This window comes from Pristis pectinata, chromosome 24, assembly GCF_009764475.1.
Source record: "Pristis pectinata isolate sPriPec2 chromosome 24, sPriPec2.1.pri, whole genome shotgun sequence".
In the NCBI taxonomy this organism is placed as follows: domain Eukaryota; kingdom Metazoa; phylum Chordata; class Chondrichthyes; order Rhinopristiformes; family Pristidae; genus Pristis; species Pristis pectinata.
The window spans coordinates 2,352,625-2,376,359 of record NC_067428.1 but is presented as its reverse complement, the minus strand read 5'-3'; the positions used below and the strand labels follow the sequence as shown (position 1 = coordinate 2,376,359).

General features: G+C 40.3%; 1 protein-coding gene across 3 annotated transcripts in view; it reads left to right on the top strand.

The window, feature by feature from the left end:
* LOC127582408 (zinc finger protein 462-like) overlaps positions 1 to 23,735 on the top strand; it is a 53,877-nt gene that overhangs the window by 17,265 nt on the left and 12,877 nt on the right. For 2 of the 3 annotated variants that reach the window (XM_052037617.1, XM_052037618.1), the window contains exons 3-5: positions 913 to 1,112; positions 11,755 to 11,795; positions 12,114 to 12,278. In XM_052037617.1, the coding sequence (XP_051893577.1) occupies positions 913 to 1,112; positions 11,755 to 11,795; positions 12,114 to 12,278 (406 nt within the window). Of the gene's footprint in view, positions 1 to 912; positions 1,113 to 11,754; positions 11,796 to 12,113; positions 12,279 to 18,340; positions 18,567 to 21,457; positions 21,715 to 23,735 lie in introns of all 3 variants that reach the window. The other variant, XM_052037615.1, reaches the window with a different exon arrangement.

The following is a 23,735-nucleotide window of genomic DNA, read 5'->3' as shown; positions in this document are numbered from 1 at the left end:
GTGTTCGCTAAGATTCTTTTAAATTGAATTGTTTAGTGCATCCATCCTAAATTGAATGCAGTTCAGTTTTCACTACTATGATGAGCATTGTGTAGATTTCAAGAAAGCTGCATTAAAGCTTTTCATTTTGTCTATTAAATTTATGATTTTAATTGAGTTTTTCCAAGAATTTACTTTTTCAGGATTTTGGGTTTATAAGCTGCTAAAGAACAACAGAGGTATGTTTTGTGACTTGCAAGTTTTTCCATGCCATTCAGTTGAGGTAAAAGCAGAGGCCATATTCCATTAACTATTAATCTTGTGTTCCATCATGTCGATAGGCTGAATACTGGCACCTCTTAAAACTTCTAAAACTGCAGAGAGTAAAGAATCAAACGCATCAGTTTGTTTTATTGTGGTGTATTAAGGGCAGCATCTCATGCTTTTCCATCTTGAGTCTGCTAACTTTGCATGGTCAACTCCAGCACTATTCAATGGAAGTTAAGACTTCCTAGTATCAGCAGTATTGTTCTGTATATTTTTATCAAAATATTTACAGTACTTCGGTATTCTGAATTAATGGCAAGGTGGTTTATCTGGTTAGCATTTGTTGGTTCTGCTCTTTTCTCTGATTTATCTGAGGTGTACAATACATTTTAATGGAGAATGTGACATTAAAGCTTTTCAAAGGCATTTGTCCTCTTTATCCCAGTTCATTTCAGTTTGAGTTTTAAGTTAACTAATTTATATGAACATCAACTAAAGTTCAAGGTTAATAATTCAACTTTACTATATAAAATGTAAAAAGTAACAGCAAAAAATCATATCCACATTGGGAATATTAAACTGCAGATATTAATGAATTTAGTATATGTAAAATATTTCTACATTTCTATTGGCTCATTATGCATTATTTCTCTTCATTAATTTAAGGTCCTTGAAAATAAAATATCAAGCAGAGAACATTGTGTGAAGGAAAAATATTCAAAGTCTGCAGTGATTCAGAGTATTGCAATGGAAGGGTACCGTTGCAGATACTGTGCGCGACATTTTAAAGCATTGGCAGGACTACACAATCATGAAAATACTCACATTTTGTCTAAAAATTGTCACCGCTCTGCTGCCAGGTGCAGGTAATGCTAATTTATTTTCTCAAATCTTTTTTGCTTATGTTTATGATGACTCTGCAGCTGACACTGTTTTATTAATGCATTTCCACTCTGAGATTACAGCCTCACTTGTGGTTCATCCAGAACTGTGAAAACAAGACTTTAGATTATTTTGCATGTGACTTCCTGCTGCTACTTCTATGTCCTTATTAGCTCAGAACTTGACATTCTAATGTTTGTTTTTATCTGGCTAAAGTTCCTCACACTTGCTGTCTCTCAAAATGTTGGTGCATCATCTCCAATGTCTCCATGAGACTAAAATTAGTCATATGTTACCACGTCAAATGCTCTGTTAATTTAATCGTGTCTATACAAGGTTTTTTTTCCACTTTTCTTGGGTGCCTAAGATATTAGAATGTAATTAAACCCCCAAAGTTTCCATATAGAATATCAGAAAACTCTAGTCCACGTGAAAAACACTATGATGCTGGAGGAACTCAGCAGGCCAGGCAGCATCTGTGGAGAAAAGCAGGTGATCAACGTTTTGGGTCAGGACCCTTCAGGACTGAAGATAGGAAGAAGTCCTGAAGAAGGGTCCTGACCCAAGACATTGACTGCCTGCTTTTCTCCATGGATGTTGCCTGGCCTGCAGAGTTCCTCCAGAATCATAGTGTTTTTCATCTAGATTCCAGCATCTGCAGTCCTTTGTTTCTCTAACTATAGTATGAAATGTTACATTCGCCATAATGTATTTGTTCCACCTGAATAATATATACTTATTCACTGCATCCAAAAAAGGATTTTTCCTCCATAATTGGCTCTGTGTATTTTACTTTTTTGTTGTGAAGTACTTGTAAATGTACTTGATCTGGACTGAGAACTGGAAGGGCAAGGTTTAATTTGGCTGGCATGAGCACAGTGTACTAAATGGACAACACACAAAATACTGGAGGAACTGAGCGGGTCAGGTGGCATCTATGGAGGGAAATGAACTGTCAGTGTTTCAGGCCAAGACCCTTCATCTGCAGTCTTTCTTATGGCTATGGCCTCATTTTGTGTTGTAAAATGTCTAGTTTTATTTTTATCTTTGTAAATATCTTGCCATCTCTTGAAGTACAGTGAAAAATGCAATGCTTGATTTACAATTGTTAATGTCCATAATAAAATGCTTGCAGCCCAATATAATGACTAGGTTCAGATTAGCAAAAAAAATCTATTAGGCAGAATATATGAAAGCAACTGGCAAGTTCAGTAACTTGTGCTCATATATAATATTGAAAAGAAGCTGCATGATTGAGGAAATTGACAATTCGTTGATGCCTAGGTAGTAGTTGATGCTATAAAATGGTCTCTGTTTCTTTGTAAAGTGAATTGCACCTGATCCCTTGAATAATACTTGGGCAGTGATGCCTCTGTTCAAAAGATGTTAATTAATTGATGAAATTCAAGATCAACTTAAGGCAAAGTGTACTTTAAACTACATTACACTTTGTGTCATGAAGAAACATCATGAAAAATGGCATGAGCTCAACAAGACAGAACTTGTTTTATTAACTGTTGAGTGATGAAAGTGAGTTCTTCATAGATTTAGTGACAATCAAACAATAATAGATGAGCAATATTTGTGAACAGCCCAATTGAAAGGTCTTTGCCTTGATCCCTTGAACATAATTTAATGTTCATATTGTGTTCACTTCACTCTGGGCTTGTTCCTATGCCTATGGAATGATCTCCAATCTTGCAACCCTTCAGATCTATCTTCCTCCTGCTCTGAGTACCAACTTTGTTTACAAAAGAAAATAGAAATGCTGTAAGAACTTAGCCAGTCAAACAGCACCTGCAGAAAGAGAAATCAGTTAATGTTTCAGGTCGGTGACCCATCCTCAGAACTAGGGGAAGAGTGAAGGATTTACAGTTTTTACAGTAGAGCTAGGGGGAACAAAATATGAGATGAAAGACTATATGGAGATAAGAAGCATGAGTACTGAAGTACTGACAAGATGCAAGGTGTTTTAAAGAAAACAGGATAGAAAAGAGATAATGATAGTGGGAAACTATAAGAGAGCTGTTTATCTGGAGCTGGAAAATTTAATGTTGATTCCAGAGGGTTGCAAAGTGCCTGGATGAAAGATAAGATGTTGTTCTTCTAGTTTGTTAGGCTTTGTTTATGGTAGTGGTGGAGGGCACAGACAAGTCAGAATGGGAATGGGATTGAGAATTAAAGTGTCAAGCAACTGGAAGTTTAGGATCGCTCCTGCAGATTGAATGCAGGTGCTCTGCAAAGCAACTGCCCAAGCAATTGTTTTCTTAATTTCCCAGCCTGAGAGGTTTTTTTGAGCTGAAATGTTAATTCTGTTTTTCTCCACAGATGCTGATGATACTGGTATTTCCAAATTTGATGCTGTATAGCCTATCTGCTTTAATTCTTGTTATTTATTTCAGCAATTCGTTTGGTATAACTAAACTAGAACAGCTGACTAGACAATTTCAGAAGTCTGTTAATAATCAGCCACGCTGCTGTGGTTCTGGACATCTAGGTCAGTAAGTGTAAGGAAGGACAATTTGCGTAAGGGAGGGAGTTTCCTTCCCTGAAGGATATTAGTGAACCAGTGAGTTTTTGCAACAGTCTGGAAATTTCATCAGAATATCAGAATCAAGGTGAATCAAGGTCACTAAGGTGCTTGATTGACACTATAAGTCAGTGATAATAAACCTTTTCCCATCATTGTCTCTTAGCAACAATTTTGAGAGAGAGCAAGTGTGAAAAACTTTAGCCAGATAAAAACAAACATCAGAGTTGCTTTAGGTTAACAACAGAAATCCAGTAGCTTTTTTTGTTAGGGCATTTAAGTGTGATCAATTGCCTCAAAGTGATGGTTTGAAAATTTCTTCATCTACTTAAAGCTTGGTGATGTTATAAATAGCTGTTTTGGAAATTGTCATTTGTGTGCTCTGTATTGTTTGAATAAATACAGTAGAGTTTGAAGAGATTATAAGACATTTGAAGGTAGATAAATCTCCAGGGCGTGATCAAGTATATCCAAGAACATTGTGGGAAGCTAGAGAAGAAATTGCGGGAGTCCTGGCTGAGGTATATGCATTATCGTTAGCGTAGGGTGAAGTGCCAGAAGATTGGAGGGTGGCTAATGTGTCTTTACATTAAGAAAAGCTGCAAAGAAAAACCTGGGAACTATAGACCAGTAAGCTTAACATCTGTGGTAGGCAAGTTACTAGAGGGGATCCTGAGGGATAAGATATACATGCATTTGGAAAGACTGGTTGATTAGGGATAGCATGGCTTTGTGCATGGGAGATCTCGCAAATTTGAGTTTTTTTTAAAAAAAGTAACCAAGATGTGAAAGTTGACCCACACTGTAATAAAGCAAACACAAACAGAACCAAGGAGCGTACAACAAGCGCTTTATTTTTCTTTTGCTAGTGGGAGTGAGGGATACAGAGAGTAAACATTGTAACCTGAGTTCTGTAATATCCCCACTCAGAGATTCACATGCCAAGGTCCCTCCTTTTATATTTAAAACAAAGAAGCCTACGTGCTAAGTTTCACATCCAAGCCATGTATAATGATTTACTTTTTGCTTCATTATCTGTTACTTTCCTATCCTTGAGCAGTCTGTAACTCAGCAACCGTTCATCACGCTACAATCTGAAGTCACAGCTCCAGGCTCCAAGGCTAATTGCTTATCGCAAACAGCTAGCAAAGACAGGATACTCCTTAACTAACTACTTTGATTTACACAAGCACCTGGACGTCATGCATCTCAACTATAGTCATGCCATGGTTAGGTCACAGCAGCTAAATAACATTAACCCTTACATTCTCAGTTACTTTTACAAAGAAGGTCAATGAGGGCAGGGTAGTAGACATAGTCTATGTGGATTTCAAGGCAGCTTTTGATAAGGTTCGACGTGATCAGCTGCTATGGAAAGTTAGATCGCATGGGATCCAAGGAGAGCTAGCTAAGTGGATACAGAAATGGCTTGATGGTAGTGTAAATAACTTGGACACACTGACTGTTAACAGTGAAATCCTTTTATTATCTTGCTGGCAAGGGAGCAATTAAGGGAAAGCCCCATGCTCTCCACCAAAATTGACTCAACCCCCTTTCTTAAAATTCCTTCTTGTACAGTTTCTTCTCGTTCAGTAGCTTTCCATGACCTGTGCTAGGTCACATAGACATCAGATGCAGGCAGATAAAGGCAAAGACAAAAAAACAGGCTCAACCCTAACTGCATGAGGCTCAATTCATTCAGTGGTTATAGGTTCTTGATAGATTTGGCGGTGCTGTAGCAAGGATGTGCAGTTAATCATTAACCCTTTTGCAACCATATTTTTCCACAGTTGGAAGCTGAGGGCGATGGTGGAAGGTTGTTTTCTGGACTGGAGGCTGTGACTACTGGTGTTCCCCAGGGCTTGTTCCCCATTGCTATTTGTCATTTATATCATTTATGTCAATGATTTGGATGAGAATGTATGAGGCATGTTTAGTAAGTTTGCAGATGACACTGAAATAGGTGGTATGGTTGACCGTGGTTATCAAGTCTTGCCGAGGGATCATACTAAAAATTCTCAATGCTCTCAGGCATTTCTTGATAGCACATGAATTGGTTGCACGATGGCTTCTGTGATGGTGGGGATCTCGGGAGGAAACCAAGATGGATTATCTATTCAGCATTTCTGGATGAACTTGGTTGTAAGTGCTTCAGTCTTGACTCTCAGACTCTCATGCTAGGCTGTGCTATTGTTGAATGTGGCATATCCTCAGAGCCTCTGCCAACTTTAGAACTAGTTGTGTTATGACTAAAGTACTTTAATCTGACCTATTAAGTTTGAGATCACTTAGCAATGTTTAGTCCTGAGTTGCAGCTTCACTAGGCTGGCATCTCATCATTTTTGGATAAGCCTGGTGCTACTCCTGGCATGCTCTTCTACATGCTTCGTTGCACCAGTGTTGATCTACTGGTTTGTAGTGGTGGAGTAAGGGATGTGCCAAGTCATGAGATTACATGTGGTTGTGATGTTTGTTTCTGCTACTGCTGGCAATGAAATTTAAGATGGAGAGGTATGAAGTCATGCATAATGCAGCATGCTGGGGACCTTGGTGCCAGATTAGTAGATTGTCCAGATTATTGAAAGTTATTCCAATCAATACTGCAGTATATTTTTAATTCCTTTTTTTTTAAGATGTTACACAGCATTATAATGCATAACACAGTGAACCTGGTAGATTTAAAGGAAGAAATAGGGCCCCAGTGAGCTAGATAAGATGAGATTTCTTTATTAGTCACATGTACATAGAAACACACAGCGAAATGCATCTTTTGCATAGAATGTTCTGGGGGCAGCCTGCAAGTATCACCACACTTCTGGTGCCAACATAGCATGCTCACAACTTCCTAACCCATACATCTTTGGAATGTGGGAGGAAACCGGAGCACCCGGAGGAAACCCATGCAGAGGGGGAGAACATACAAACTCCTTACAGACAGCGGCTAGAATTGAACCCAAGTCTCGAGCACTGTAATAGTGCTATGCTAACCGCTATGCTACAGTGCCATCGGGACTTCTGATGATTCGCTACTGAAATAATCAGAGTTTAACATCAATACTCTTTTAACTCGCTTTTTAAAATGTTGGACAATATGATAAATGTCCAGTGAACCAGGCAAGTAGGAAGGGCTAATGGTGACAGGTACTGGCAAGTGGGAAGGTAGAGTGGGAGCTGGGTGCCTGGCAAGGGAGCACAGGAACCAGGGCACTGGTGAATGAGAATGGGGTTTAGGAAACATTATTGGGATTTCGGAATAGTCTGATGGCGGATTATAGGAGTTTTACTGAAAAGAGTTGGCCTAGCAGGTTAATTCCCAAATGCTTAAAGGTAGCAAGACAAGTTAAGGCTAATATAAAAGAATATGGACTTCTTGACTTCCATTAATACAGTGCAAAAAGATTTATAAATGCTGCTTAAACCCCAGCTGGAGTGTTGCATTGAGAAGTTGGCATTACAAATGAGCTTTGTTGCTAAGGGCTTGCAGAGAATGCAAAGGAGATTTTCAGTGGTTCCAAGATGAGGGGCTTCACTTTTAGTAAATAGATGGGGGAAGCAGAGTTGTTCTCCTTAAACAGAGAAGATTAAAAGATTTGAAAGTGGATTTCAAAGGGATTCTTTTTGATCTTGTAGCTGAAGAAAATTTAAAGCATTGGATAAATTCACAAAGAAAGAGCCTGCAGGGAGAGGAAGAGGAGAGTGGCATCAATGGTCTGAATAATTAGTTGTGTCTGTGCCAACTCTATAGTTAGCACAGGCAAAATAGGTTGCATTATCTCCTGTGTTTAAATTTTCTTTAATTCCCTTGTAGTACCTTTTTAGGAATAGTTTTTATTCCTGGGATGTTGGCAACACTGATAGCAGGAATGATTGCTCACTCCTTTGGAGTAGTATCTCATTTATTTCAGAAAGGACATTTCATTTCAGAATGTTCCAAAGCATATAATTACCGGCTTCTTATTCAGAGCTCACAGAAAATTACTATAAAAATCCAGTGTAAATCCACAGTGGACAACAAACTTTTAAAACGGCACACCGTATAAGAAGACTTGATGTCGAATAACAAGGTTTGAAAAGCTTGCTAAACAAAGCTTCAAACTTACACCTTTACTTGCAAGTCCATAAATGTTGATAGAGAACTATAGGCTCTTCCTGGAAAACGTACTACAGATTTACAGACGTACGTACAGATGACTGCATTTGAACTTTTGTCTGTTAATGTTTCATCTGACCCTTAAACTTTACAATAGTCATGTAAATGTCAGTTTTTTAAATGATCAAATAATTAACATGGGCCTATTGGAAACTGTAGCATAAAAATACTCATCAAATACTGAGAGAACCTCGAATCTCGTGTGAGTTCAAGATACTAGAAAATCATCAGCTAGTACATTCAAACATAGTATCACTTTTATGTAGTTTTATGTAATTTGAGTGGTGGGTTTGAAGAAATCACAAGAATTTAGAGGTTAGGTGATCAGAATAAGAATGTTGGAGAGGTATTCAAATCCTGAGCAATAGTAGGAGTGTTTTTTTTGCCAGGGTTCTGCATTAATGGCAAGCATTAGGTTCTTTTGTACACACTTGATCTTCCATGTAACCCTTGGAAAGCTTTTGAGCTTTTTCCCATTGTTGGTGCTTGTCTGTGAATGACAAAGCTGTTTTTTTTAAGGAAATGATGCATCAATTACCATTTATTTACAACCATATCTCAAGTGGCCTCCTGGAAAGTATCTGAGTCAATAAAGTTCAAGAGGATTGTTCCCCTGGCTTCTGTTGTCGGTGATATTTCTCTTTGCTGTTCAGCTACAGACGAAAGAAATTTGCACAACTTAATATTAGTGCTGTTTAATCTAAGCCTGTGAAGGTTTACAATTAAGGTCCAGGTAGGTGCAAGGATAAATTTTAATGGGACATATGGAAGGAAGGAAGCCTTCCTAGGATCTGAGAAATTGTTCATTAGCCTCTTAAAAACTTAATTAGCATTCCTAACAGCATTCTGGGGAGGGTTTGTTATTCCACACTTTTTTAAAGAAATACTTCTTGCTATTACTCTGGACAGAAATCAAAAAGCTGTAGATGTTAGAAATCTTGAAATAGAAACAGAAAATTCTGGAAATACCTTGCAGGCCAGTTAGCCTCTGTGTCTTAATTTAACAATTTTGTTCATGGTACTTCGAGGGTTTAGCCACACATACAGTACATGTATGCCAACTTAGGCAGTGACATATCATGCATTTTTCTAGTTCTTTGCAAAATCAATATACTGTGCCTTGGATTTAGTATTCAGAACTGAACAAAATACATCAGATGAGCTCTATGCACCTATAACCTCCACCTTGTAACATTCCAGGCCACTGAAGATAAATGTTAATTCATGTTACCTTTTTTAATTTTTTATAACCTTGTCTAGAAGTCTTCAGTTTATTCAGCTCTGGTATTTTCAAGAAGTTGCATGATTTTGGGTTGTCTGTCTCTTTTAGAGAGAAACTTCAAAGTATTGCTTAATTTCAGTAAGGTCATGGATCTTTCTTGAAAACTTTTTGATGAGGAAGTGTGTGTGTGGACAGAAAATGGTGGGCGAGTGCCAAATTGGGGAAAGGCTAGTTACAAATATACTAGGTAAGAGCTAAAGAGAGTTGATTGGGAGTAACTGTTATTGGTTAAGTCCACATCTGACCTTGGGAGTCATTTAAGGGCCAGCAGGTCAGAATTCAGAACCAACATGTCCCTGTGTGGAAGAAAGACAAGGATGGCAAGGTTCAGGAGCATTGGGTGATGAGAGATGTTTCAAGTTTAGTTCAAAAGCAAAAAGGAAGTATGTGTAAGGTTTAGGAAGCTGAAATTAGAGCCTTTGAGGAATATAAAGGAAGTAGGAGATCAGGAGGCCTAAAAGGAGCCATGAAATGTCTTTGGCAAGCTAAAGAGGCATTTTATAAATACATAGAAAAGTACAGCACAAGAATAGGCCCTTTGGTCCATGATGTTTATGCTGACCATGATGCCAAATTAACCTGAACCTATCCGCGTGCTCATGATCCATATCCCTCCATTCCCTGCATGTTCATGCATTAAACAAGGTGTTAAGTAGGGAGAGGGTAGCAACACTCAAGGGTAAAAGAGGGAATTTATGCCTGGAGCCAGAGTAAGTGGGCAAGGTACTAAACAAGTACTTCGCATTGGTATTCACTAAGGGGAAGTACAAGGAGGATAACGAGATTAAGAATATGCTGATATTCGGGGGCATCTTGTTATCAAGGAGGTGGTGGTATTGGAGCCCTTGAAGAACATAAAGGTGGATAAGTTCCCAGTGCCTGATTGTAGGCCAGTGAGCCTTGCATCAGTGATAGGGAAATTACTGGAGAAGATTCTTGGGGATGGGATTCGCTAGCATCTGGGAAAACACAGACTTGTTGGGGATAGTTAACGTGCCTTTTGTGTGGGAGACGTCAGTCTTACAAATTTGATTGAGTTTTTTGAGATGGTGATGAAGATGATTGAGGCCGGGACAGTGGATGATGTATACGTGGACTTTAGTAAAGCTTTTGACATGGTAGGCTGCTCCAGAAGATTAAGGCACATGGGATCCATAGGGACTTGGTAGTTGGGATTCAAAATTGGCTTGCTCATGGAAAATGGAGGATAGTGGTGGAGGGTATTATTCTGAATGGAGGTCTGTGACCAATGCTGTTCTGCAAGGATCAGTGCTGGGACCTTTTATTGTTTGTGATATGATTTGGATGGAAATGTAGATGGGCTGATTTGTAAGTTTGCAGACAATACAACAATTGTTGGAGTTGTGGGTAGTGTGGAAGACTGTCGAAGGAAACAGCAGGATGGAGACCAGTTGGAAATGTGGGCAGAGAAATGGCAGTTGGATTTTAATCTGGACAAATATGAGGTGTTGCACTTTGGGAGGTCAAATATAAGTGTATATATAAATGGCAGGAGCTTTAGGAGCATTGATGTACACAGGAATCTTGAGGTTCGAGTCCATAACTCCCTGAAAGTGGTAGGGTGGTAAAGAAGGCGCATGGGGTACTTGCCTTCGTTTGTAATATTCAGTATAAAAGTTGGGAAATCATGATGGAACTGTATAAAACTTTGGTTAGGCCACATTTGAAGTATTTTGTGCAAATCTGGTTGAAAAGGTATGGAGGCTATGGAGAAAGTGCAGAACAGGTTCACCAGGATGATGCCTGGATTAGAAAGCATCAGCTATAAGGAGAGTTTGAACAAACTTGGACTGTTTACTCTGGAGTGTCAGAGGCGAGGGGTGGTCTGATAGAAATATATAAAATTATGAGAGACATAGGGTTTTTTCCAGGGTAGAAAAATCAAAAGCTGGAGGGCATAGCTTTCAGGGGTGAGGGGGAAAGTTTAAAGGAGATTTCTGAGGCTGGTTATTTTTATACAGAGTGGTAGATGCCTGGAACGTGCTGCCAGGAGAAGTGGTGGAAGCAGATATGTTAGCAATGCTTAAGAGTTATTTAGATAGGCACATAAACAGGCAGGGAATGGAGTGATATAGACCTTGTGCAGGCAGTTAGGATTAGCATCATGGGTGGTACAGACATCGTGAGCCAAAGGACCTGTTCCCGTATTGTTCTATGTTCTAATAAACTGAAGATAGCAGCTATCAAGCCTTTGAAAATGGCATTTTTGAGGATTTAGCCCAACTCCCTACTCATACTTGCTTCTGGTGTGAAATTCTATGTGCTCACTTGACTGCATGAGGATTCTAGATGTAGAGGATTTGAGGAATGTATAAACCTATTTTTTTCTGTCTGGCTAATATTTTGTGCTCTCACTAAATAGTACTTTCTCCCCCTAAATTTTAAATACAGAGATTGGTGCGTGGCTTCAGCCAATTAAACCTTTATTGCAAGTATGCAGAATTGGAGACTTGATGCTCAGCCTACAGACAATTACTGCACTCAAGACTTTATTCCAAGTCTTAAGTCTATTCCAGGCCATGATTGAAAATAACTAAGAATGAAATTTTGTGCTGGGTTTAAATGAAGGAAGCGATATAGTAATTAAGAGGGCCTTGAAGTGTGGCTGAAAAGCTAATTTTATTTCTTTCTGCCTTTCTTCAGTAAAAAAAACATGAAAAATGACATCCAGACTGCCAGCTCAGGTAGTATGAAATCTCACTGTATTCTTTATGGATTTTGACTCACTCCATGATCAATAATTAGTTTTTACCTTGGAGGAGAACAGTTATTAATGTTATTTGTAGCACTGTCATCTTATTGCTTGCAACCTTATTTAATTATTTGCAAAAATTGCATTATAGATGAGCAATAGTTAAGTTTATTTCTCGTGTGAATTATTTCTCAAGGCTGTAGTGAAGTTACCTGCAGTGTTCAGATTTAGTGGAATCAGAGGTTTTGTTTTAAGTAGAATTGTGAATAAACTGATAGCTAAGTGGATTCACTCTATAAAAATTTTACAGAAGGCAGAAGCTACAGATGCCCAAGGTGTTCTTATTCTACCCCACTGATTGAACATTTAAGGTCCCATTCACTCAGAGTGCATGGGAGATTTCTTATGCCAAAACTGCGTTCTACAACTTTGGACTGTCAAAAGACTGGAGGATGTGTGTCCCAAGCATTAAATGGTAGGAATTTTCTGACTTTTTTTTTAGGACCGAGGTTTATAACTGTATAAGAGAAGCTGGTCATCTTGTTTGTGTTTTATTATTGGAAAAGTAAAAGGATACACTGGTACCTCAGTTAGCACTTGGGATGCTTTGCCAGGAACAAATTAATGAAATTAGTGCTGTTTTAACAGAACTAAATTATTCTTACAAATGTATTTCACTGAAGCAGCTCAATTTTCCTGAAGGTGATTTGACCTTCAGTTTTATTTTGTGATTAATAAAATCACTAAAATTGGGCAATGATGACAGAAAATGAGTTGTTTTAAATTGAAGTGCCAGGGTATAATAAAGTGTGATGAATTGCCTATATTCTTTAAATTGCTTGGGGAAGTAGGAGACAGTTATTTAATATAATTGAAATAAGAATTGAAAATACTGGAAGTAATGGGAAAATCAGGCAGCATCTGTAGAGAGAGCGTATTTACAGAATTTTTTTCTGATTTTCAACATTTTTGCTGTTCAATTACTTGATGTAACTAAGGACTTGGTCAAAAAAACAAAGCACCATAGCAGAACAAATGCAATTTAGATTAACATTCCATCAACTGATTATCAAAAATCTACCAAGTTGAAGGAAATGTCAACAGTTTTAGCAAATAACATTTGCTAACCAGCATATTACTATATAGTTTTCCTTCAACTTGGTAGATTATCAAAAATCTACCAAGTTGAAGGAAATGTCAACAGTTTTAGCAAATAACATTTGCTAACCAGCATATTACTATATAGTTTTTTGTCTTGTATCTCACTCCTCCCTCCAGCTTTGCTTTGAAAACTATAAACCCTCTACTCTACCCTGAGGAAGGGTTGCTGACCTAAAACATTGACTGGTTTCTCTTTCCACAGATGCTGGCTGAGTTATTTCAGCATTTCTGTTCTTGTTTCATATTCCAGCATCTGCAGTTCTATTTGTTTTCCATTTACTTACCAATAATCTGAACCGTTTGGTACAATATAGCTAGTCAGAATTAAGATAATTGGGCGATTTCCCTTTCAATCCCTGGTAACCACACATCTGAAGGTGACTAAAACTGATCTTGTGCATTAAAGTTTGGAATCTTCAGTCACTATTTTTCTGGAGATACTAGTCGACCTTTTATTGGGAAAAGTTGCACAGTTTCAATTTCATAAACTCTTAAACTAAATTGTTTTCAGAATAAATTGAGTTTGCTGCACAACTGACTGTTTACTGTGAGTTGTACACTCACCTCATCAATTCATTGGGCTGATGAGGCATGGTCAGTAAATGCTCTGTTTCATTGCATAATATCTCGTGCAATCAGGCTATCCTGGGTTGTGAGGTGATCAGACCTCAACTTGTAGCAGTAATGTAGGTGCTTCATACTTTAATCTGTCTGATTGCTTGCCCTGTAATTATAACCAAATGCAGGAACCCATCTATGCACTCTCTGGCTGTGTCTCCGACGGTAGTCTCTTCTGTTACCTGTAGGTGATTAACTCTTACAGCTGCAAGATCAACTTCATTTTAGTCATTTTTGGAATCTAGTGCATTGGTGAGGCCAGCGTTTATTGCCTGCCCCTAATTCCCCTGTAGAAGATGATGGTGAGCCACTGCTGCAGTCTTTCTGGCAAAGATGCTCCCACAGTGCAGCTGAGTAGGGATTCCAGGTTTCGGATCCAGCGGCAATAAAGAACCGGTGATATATTTTCAAGTCAGGATTATGTGCGACTTAGAGAGCCTGCACATACTTGTGTTTCCATGCATCTGCTCCCCTTCTTGTGGGGAAGCTTGCAGATTTGGGAGATGCTATCAGAGTAGCCTGGGTGAGTAACTGCAGTGCATTTTGTAGAGAGTACACACTGATGCTGCTGTATATTACTGGGGGGGGGGGGGGGGGGGGGGTGAGTGAATGTTTAGGATGGCTGATGGGGTGCCAAACGAGTGGCTGCTTTGACCTGGATGGTGTTAAGCTTCCAGAGAGTTGTTGGCACTGCACTTTGAGGCAAGTGGAGAGTTTTCCATCGTGTTCCTTGTAGATGGAAGAATGGACTTGGGGTGTTTGGAGATTAGTCACTTGCTACAGATACCCAGCCTCCTAATTAGTAACCATAGTATTTATGTAGCTGAACCAGTTGAGCTTCTGGTAGTTGGTCACACCCAGAGTGTTGATGTTGGGCAAAACAATGGTAGTAATGCCATTGAATGTTAAAGGTAGGTGGTTAGACTCTTGTTGGAAATGGTCATTACCCGGCACTGTTGTGGTCTGAATGTTACTTCCCACTTAGCCCATGCCTGAATGTTATCTAGATTTTGTTGCATGCAGGCTTGGGCTGTTTCATTTGGGGAGAAGTTGCAAATGGAATTGAACATTATATAATTATTAAGGAGCATCCCCATTTATGACCTTATGATACAAGGAAGGTGGTTGTGCCTTAGACCCAACCCTGAGAAAATCCTGCACTGATGACCAAGAACTGAATGCTTGTTCCCTGACAACAGCCATCTTCCTTTGTGTGAGATACGATTGCAACCACTGCAGGGTTTTCCCTTTTGGTGCCTGTTGTCTTTAGTTTTATCATGGTGCCTTGATGCCTCACTTGGTAAAACAAGGCAATCACTCTTTCCCTACTTTTGGAATTATGATGAGGTATAGAACATGGAACATGCAACAGTTCAGTGCAGGAACAGACCCTTCGGCCCACGATGTCTGTGCCAACCATGATGCTAAAATTACACAAATCCTCTCCGCCTGCACATGATCCTGTTCCTCCATTTCCAGCATGTGCCTGTCTAAGTGCCTGTTAAATGTCACTATCGTATCTGCTACCACCCCCACACCCCTAGCAGTGTGTTCCAGGCACGTACTACTCTGTTTTTAAAATAAAAACAAACAACTTGCACACCTTTAAATTCTCCCCTCTCACCTTAAAGCTATGCCCCCTAGTATTTGACACTTCCACTCTGGGGGGGAAAAGACTTTGACTATCTACTGTACCTATGCCTCTCTTAATTTTATATACTTCTCAGGTCACCCCTTGGCCTCTGCTCCAGAGAAAACAATCTAAGTTTGTCCAAACTCATAGCTCATGCCCTCTAATCCAGGCAGCATCCTGGTGAACCTCTTCTGTACCCTCTCCAAAACCTGCACATCTTCCCTGTAATGCGCAACTAGAATTGCACACAATACACCAAATATGGCCTGACCACAGTTTTATACAGCTGCAACATGACTTCCCAACTTCTATCCTCAATGCTATCTGCTGCTTTTGCCACCCATTCTGCTTGTGTTGCCATCTTCAGGGAGCTATGGACTTGTACCCCAAGATCCCTTTGTATGTCAGTGCTCCTGAGGGTTCTGCCATTCACTATATACTTTCTTCTTGCATTTGACCTCCCAAAGTGCAACACCTCACACTTGTCTGGATTCATCTGCCATTTCTCTGTCCACATTTCCAACTGATCTCTATCTGGTTGTATCCTTTGACAACCCTCTTCGCTTTCTGCCACTCTACCAATTTTTGTGTTGTCTAAGGAACTTGCCCAAACAGTCAGCCCACCAGAGGTCCCAGTACTGATCTTTGCAGAACACCATTGGCCATAGATCTCCTGTCAGGATAACACCCCTCCTCTCCTACCCTCGTTTGTCTTCTACGGCCAAGCAAATTTTGAATCCACTCTTAACAAGTTTCCATGGATCCCATGTGCCTTAATCTTCTGAAACAGCCCACCATGAGGGACCTTGTCAAATGCCATACTGAAGGTCATGTATACAACATCCACTGCCCTACCATCATCAATCATCTTCATCGCCTCTTTAAAACACTCAAGTTCATAAGACATGACCAGCCCTGCACAAAGCCATGTTGACAATACCTAATAAGCCCACTCTCTTTCAAAGGTGAGTAAATCCTATCTCTAAGAATCCTGTCCAGTAGCTTCCCTACCACCAATAGGCTCACTGGCCTATAATTTGCTGCATAATATCTTAAACAAAGGAACAACATTGGCTATTCCCCAGTCCTCTGGAACCTTGCCTGTGGCTAGAGAAGATGCAAAGATCTTTTTCAAGGCCCCAGCAATCTCCTCTCTTGCTTCAGTAACCTGGGATAGAGCCCATCAGACTCTGTGGGCTTATCCCCCTTAATGTTCTTCAAGTGCCCCAATACCACCACCATGTAGAATATTAAGATTACCCACACTGATCTCACTATCCTCCGTGTCTTCCTTCTTAGTGAATACTGATGTAAAATACTCATTTAGTACCTTGCCCAAATTCCTCTGGCTCCAGGCATAAATTCCCTCCTTTCTCCTTGAGTGGTCCCACCCTCTCCCTAGCTACCTTCTTGCTTTTAATGTATGTATCAAATTGTCTGGAGACTGGCTTCCCTGATGGCTTGGGTCATAGGAGGTAGCTGAGATGGATCATCCATTCAACATTTCTGTTTACAAATGCTTCAGCCTTTAGCACTTGCATGCCGGCCCTTGCTATCATGGAGGATGGGGTTGTTCTTGCAGCTGCCTCCTCCCATTAGTCCATCAACATTCAGGATTTCATGTAGTAGGCTTTGGTCATTACGTGCTATTTTTGTTGCTTGACACTCCTTTAGTTCTCCTTTGCAGCTTCACTAGGCTGGTACCTCACCATTTTAGTTATGCCTGATGCTATTCCTGGCATGCCCTTCTACACTCAATCACAGTTGGTCTCCAGGAATGGTAGAGTTAGGAATGTGCCAAGTCATACTGTAATATGTTGTGGTAGATAGGATGTAGAACAGTACAGCATAGGAATGGGTCCTTAGGCCCATGTTTTCTGTGCTGACCATGATGCCAATTTAACCGAATACCACCTGCCTGCACATGGTCTATATCCCTCCATCCCCTGCTTGTTCATGTGCCTGTTTTAAATGCCTCTTAAATGTTCCTACATATCTGCTTCCACCACCTCCCCTGGTAGCATGTTCTAGGTAGCTGCCATTCTCTAGTGTACAATTTGGTTGCAGCTTACAGTCCACAGCAGCTCATTAGTGTCCCATTTTGATTCTATCCAATTTAGCCCATTTGTATTGTCAAGCAACACTACAGAGTTTGTCTTCTGTGCGAAGGTGGAATTTTGTCTTACCAAGGACTGTGCATGGATCACTTCTACCAATGCTTTCTTTGCTGTCTGACATCTGCTGCAGGTAAATTGTTGAGGGAGAAGTCAGGTGGGATTATATTTCCTTTTGGTCATGCACAATCTGCTGCAGCCCCAATATGGCAGCTACCTTCAGGGCTTGGTCAGCTCAGTCTTTTGTTGTGCTACAGGCCACTTTTTGGGCATGCAAGATCCCACCCAGAGAACATTCTACGCCCTTGCTACTTTGTGCTTTTTCCAGGTGTTGTTCAGCAGCTGTGGGAGGATGGTAAGTGGTAATTAGGAGGATTCCTTGCTCATATTTGACCTGATGCTTTAAAGCTTCGTGAGATCTGAAGATTCTCAGGTCTACTTCCTCCCAGCTGTACATTTCTGTGCTGCTGTCTCTGCTGGGTCTTTTCTGTGATGGAATGAGATTAAGAATTAAAGTGAACCAAGAGAAGCCAGTTTAATTTTTAATCTCACTCCCATCCTGACGTCATTGGCGCATCATATCTGCACCATTCCTGAGAGCATAACTGTGTATACTGAGGGAGCGTAACACTGTCAGAGGCAGTAACGTTCAGGTAAGGAGGGAATCCATATTGCCCATCTTTCTGGTTAAGCTGAAATAAAAGATGATCTGGCAGTAAGGGCTTTTGTTTCTCGTGTATTTGTCAAATTTTACTCCAGAAATAACATCAAGTTATATGGTTACTTGTATTTTTGATCTTTGTGGGACATATGGTGTGCAAATTGGCTTCACTTTGTAGCAGTGACCATACTTAAGGATGTTTATAATTAAAAACAATAACTTCTGATGTTCTGTGGCTGTGAAAGTATTTGATATTCCTTCTCTTCCCTTCAATGTCTCATTGGATTGCAGAATTTCTGCTCCCGTAGATTAAATTTAATGGATCTATGGACACTCTTTTATCATTTCAGAAAATGTCTTTCTGGAGTCTTCACAGAGTGATTGCCAGGACTGTATCGTTAATAGCAGCTCAGGAACAGAAGTTATGCCAAAGACTGCTGAGATGAAGAGCTATGCTTGTGAATTTTGTGATTTTAATACCTGTCAGTTCCAGAATGTGAAGAGTCATTATCGTAAAGAGCATCATGAGAATCTCTGTTTTGAATGTAAAAAGTGTTATTTCTTTGGTGGGAAGAAGTAAGTTTGCAAGATATTTTTTGGTGTTTTATTTTCCCTGCAGTCTTGCATTCTGGAAAAAAGTCTCAATTTCTAGCTATCTTTTGTAAATTGGTAATGAATATTTAATGAGGAAAGATAAGAGGATTAGAAATGATAAGTTATTCAAATATCTTGTATGTCTTAAAGAAATTTGAGACAGCAAATTGCTACAGATAATGTAATTGGCATTCATTGTTTAAGTTTCAAAAGAAGCCAAGAAACTGAATTTTCCAAAGAGCCAGAATTAAAAGTTTTGAATCTTATCAAGATTTTTTTGCAAGCCTGCATGCAGAAAAACTGATTAAAAATGGAAGTTGAATGGCAATAGGGCTTTATCCCTCACCCAAAATTAGTTGCATCAGAGAAGTGCAGTTGCATGTTCTCCCAGGTTCATTGAGTTGCTGCTTACAGAAGTAAGGCACATAAGGTTTTGGGTCTCCTTTGTAGGAGCGGGGATGCCTGCTACCAAATTTTTGCAGTTCTACATGTCAAGCCCTGTTGAGAACAGTTTAATCCAAGGAGAGGAATGCTGAAACCAGGGTCAGGATACCTGTAGATGTCTGTCATCCGACTCAGCTGTGTGTCTGGCAGTTGAAATTAGGGTGAAGTGGTCTGAATGTCAGCAGATCATTGCACTGTTGTGACTGTGAACTGAGTCACTGGAGAGATACAGAAGCTGGTTGATGTGAATGGTAGAACATTTGGAGAAGCATAATCTTATTAGGGATAGTCAGCATGGCTTTGAGGGGCAGATCGTGCCTCACGACCCTAATTGAGGTTTTCAAGGAGGTGACAAAACAAACAATGAAGATAGAGCGATGGATGTGGTGTATATGGACTTTAGTAAAGCGTTTGACAAAGTTACCCATAGTAGGCTCATCTGGAAAGTCATGAGGCATGGGATCCATGTAAACTTGGCTGCGTGGATTCAGAACTGGCTTGCCCACAGGAAGCAGAGGGTGGTAATAGATGGAGAGTTATTCTCCCTGGAGATTAGTGACTAGTGGTGTTCCGCAGGGATCTGTTCTGGGACCCCTGCTCTCTGTGATTTTTACAAATGATTTGGATGAGAAAGTAGAGGGATGGGTTAGTAAGTTTGCAGATGACACAAAGGTTGGAGGTGTTGTGGATAGTGTAGAAAGTTGCCATAGGTTACAATGGGATATAGACAGGATGCAGAGTTGGGCGGAGAAATGGCAGATCAATCTGTCAAAGTGTGAAGTGATGCACTTTGGAAGAATGAACTTGAAGGCAGAATATTAGGTTAATGGCAGGATTCTTAGCAGTGTGGAGGAACAGAGGGATCTTGGGGTCCAAGTCCACAGATCCCTCAAAGTTGCTGTGGAAGTTGATAGAGTGATTAAGAAGGTGTATGGTATGCTGTCCTTTATTTGTCGGGGGTTGAGTTCCAGAGCCACGAGGTAATGTTGCAGTTCTATAAAACTCTGGTTAGACCACACTCAGAATATTGTTTTCAGTTCTGGTCGCCTCATTATAGGAAGGATGTGGAACCTTTAGAGAGGGTGCAGAGGAGATTTACCAGGATGTTGCCTGGATTAGAGAACTTGCCTTATGAGGAAAGGTTGAGCGAGCTAGGGCTTTTCTCTTTGGAGCGATGCAGGATGAGAGGTGATTTGATAGAGATGTATAAGATTGAGGGGCATAGAGTGGACAGCCAGCACCTTTTCCCCAGGGTGGCAATGGCCAATACTAGAGGACAGCAGTTTAAGGTCAGAGGAGGAAAGTTTAGGGGAGATGCCAGAGGTATGTTTTTTTTACATAGAGTGGTGGGTGCCTAGAGCACTCTGCCGGGGGTGGTGGTAGAGGCTGGTACAGTAGGGAAATTTAAAATAATCTTAGGTGGGCACATGGATGCAAGAAAAATGGAGGGTTATGGGCTGGTAGGAGGGAAGGGTTAGATTGATCAAGGAATAGGTATTTATATTCGTCGGCACATCATCATGGGCTAAAGGGCCCGTATTGTTCTATGTTCTATAAATGGTCTTTATTCATCATAACAAGTAGGCATTCTCCTGGAGACCCTCTCAGTAGGGTCTCCCAAACTCAAAGTACATTATGTTTTTATACTCTTAAGGACAAAGGTAACAGCAGGTGGTTCAACACAATTTCAATAGTTAGGATGACGTGGTTTACTTCAATATTTTGGGTCTGACACTGTTTCCATTGAGTTGCATATCTACAATGGGAGACACCTCTGAATGTTCAAGCACCTTTGCTGGGACAAACTAATTCACAAGGATGGTCTAAAAGCGTCTGACGACAGAGGACCCGGACACCCAAATTAATGTTGTGAGGGCTGACTGATTACACAAATATCCCAACTAGTGGATGATAAAAATGTGGTTGGGATGCAAACAAGACCTGGTTATTCTGGCTATATTTTCTGGTATCATCCTTGTGAAAATCTCTGGACTTGTATTCTGTTGAACATAGTTTACAATTGGTCTTGGCTGTCTTTTTAATGGTAAGGTTTCTTGCTGAACACTTTAGAAATGTGCATTAAGTCATGCTGATACTTGGGCTTTTGGTGGTGTTTGATCTTCCTAGGTACATTCTCGAAAAGGTTCGAGAATGTAACAACTGTTTTAGCCTTGTAACCTTTTTCCACATCAATGCTTCTCCATTCTCATCTGATTTTCTTTCATCAAACCTGGCCTCTTATCTGTTAATTTAATGTTCAGTGTTTACTTGGTTTATCCATTTAAAATTTTGGTCATGTATCTGACAAAATACTTGGCTGCTTTTCAAAATGTAAAACGTTTAAGTACTACTGAGACAAATCCAATTGTAGTTAGTTTGTATTATCTGAGACTAGCAATTGAGAAGTAATTTCTTTGAATTATTTCCAGAAATGCACTTTCTCAGCATTCAGAAGTGTGTGAACCCGGAGTGAATGATAAATATTTTTCTACAAGGAAGGTGGATAAAAATATTTTTGAAGGAAGTTGCAGAGAAATGGGGAATGAAAATGAGAGTGAACTTTGCTTAAAGGAAGGGTTTGGCTTGGCTTCAACTGAGAAGAGATCTGGAATATTACATTGTCCTATGTGCTTATACTACACAAAACACAAAAACAGGCTGGTCAATCACATTCTGGAACACAAAAGTAAGGTCCTCTCCCAATTACTTCATATTTAAACCATATATAAGTAAACTCTGAAAACCTTATTTTGGCTTTCACCCAACAAATTCTGTGTTTGTTTAAGTACAGGTTGTACACGTAAAGATTTAAAATTACTTGTGGAAGTAATGCATTGTGTTGGAGTCCTTGACCTGGTGTGCATGCAGTCTAGGTATTCCCCTGTACCTCGGTAATGATATCTATCTGGACTGCCCTTGTACACTGGTTTTTGCTCTGTGTCCAAGAAGATGGTGATCAATTTTCCTTTCTTTATTAAAAGAGAAGGCATTGTTAATATCTCCTGTACCAGACTAGAAAGAGCTAGAGGTGAAAAAAGTTGTTATTGTGAATCTAGATAGTAACAGGGAGATATCTTAGAGGACTTGCACAGTGTTTTTCCTTAGGAAGTGCTCTTTTAACAGAATTGCAGGCTTCCTCCATTATCCACGGATAAGGTATCAGAAAAGAGGAAAGTGGTTAATGTTGTGCCTTTATTTCAGAAGAGCTGCAAGGACAAGCCAGGGAACCTAAAATCAGTGGTAGGAAAGTTACTGGAGGCGATTCTAAGAGACAGGATCTATCTGCATTTGGAAAGGCAAGGATTGATTAGGGATAGTCAGCATGGCTTTGTGTGTGAGAAACTCTCCCTCACAAACTTTTTCAATTTTTTGAAGAGGTGATTAAGAGGATTGACAAGGGGAGGATAGTAGATTTTCTTTACATGGACTTTAGCAAGGCCTTGCTGACAAAATCCTCCGTAGGCTGGTCTGGAAGGTTGGATCACATGGGATCCAGGTGAGCTGGCCAATTGGATACAAAATTTCCTTGGCGGTAGGAGGCAGAGGGTGATAGTGGATGGTTATTTCTCAGATTGGAGGCCTGTGACGAGTGGTGTGCCACAGGGATTGGTGCTGGGTCCCCTGTTGTTTGTCATATAGTTTAATTATTTGGTTGAGAATGTAAGTGGTGTGATTAGGAGGTTTGCGGATGACAGCAAAATTGGTGGTCTACTGGACAGTAGAGAAGGATACAATAAGATCTAGATCAGCTGGGAAAGTGGGAAAAAGAATTGCAGATGAAATTTAACTCGGACAAGTGCAAGGTGATGCATTTTGGTAAGTTAAACCAGGCAGGGCATACACAGTGAATGGCAGGGCCCTGGTGAGTGTTGTTGAACAGAGTAACTAAGTACATAGTTCCCTGAAAGTGGAGACACTGGTAGATAAGGTAGTAAAGAAGGTGTAGGGCACGGTTGCCTTCATCGGTCAGGACACTGAGTACAAAAGTTCTACAAGATGTTGATGAGACCACACTTGGAGTATTGTGTGTAGTTGTGTTTGTCACGCCACAGGACAGATGTGATTAAGCTAGAGAGGATGCAGAAAAGACTCAAGGATGTTGCCGGGACCTATGGCTTGATTTATGAGGAGGTACTGGGTCTGTTTTCCCTGGAGTGAGGGAGGCTAAGGGGGTGACCTTATTGAAGTTTACAAAATCATGAAGGTTGTAGGTAGGAAAGATAGTCAGTTTTCTCCCCCAGGGTAGGGGGAGCCTCAAACTAGAGGGCATAGGTTTAAGGTGAGAGGGGAAAGAATTAAAAGGGATCTGAGGGGCAAGTTTTTTTTCACACAGAGGATGATGGGTATATGGAAAGAGCTGCCAGAGGAAGTGCTAGAGCCAGGTACAATTACAACATTTAAAAGACCTTTGGTCAGGTATGTGGATGGGAAAGGTTGAGAGGGATATGGGTCAAATACAGGCAAATTGGACTAGCTTAGGTAGGCACCTTGGTCAGTATGGATGAGTTTGGCTTGTTTCTGTGCTGTATTACTCTGACAAGGAACTGTACTTGATCTCATCTTAAGAAATGAAACCAGCCAGTTGTGGTGGAAGGAGTGCCCTCGGATTGGAAGGCAGTGACTAGTGGTGTCCCGCAGGGATCGGTTCTGGGACCTCTACTTTTTGTGATATTTATAGATGACTTAGATGAGGGGGTGGAGGGCTGG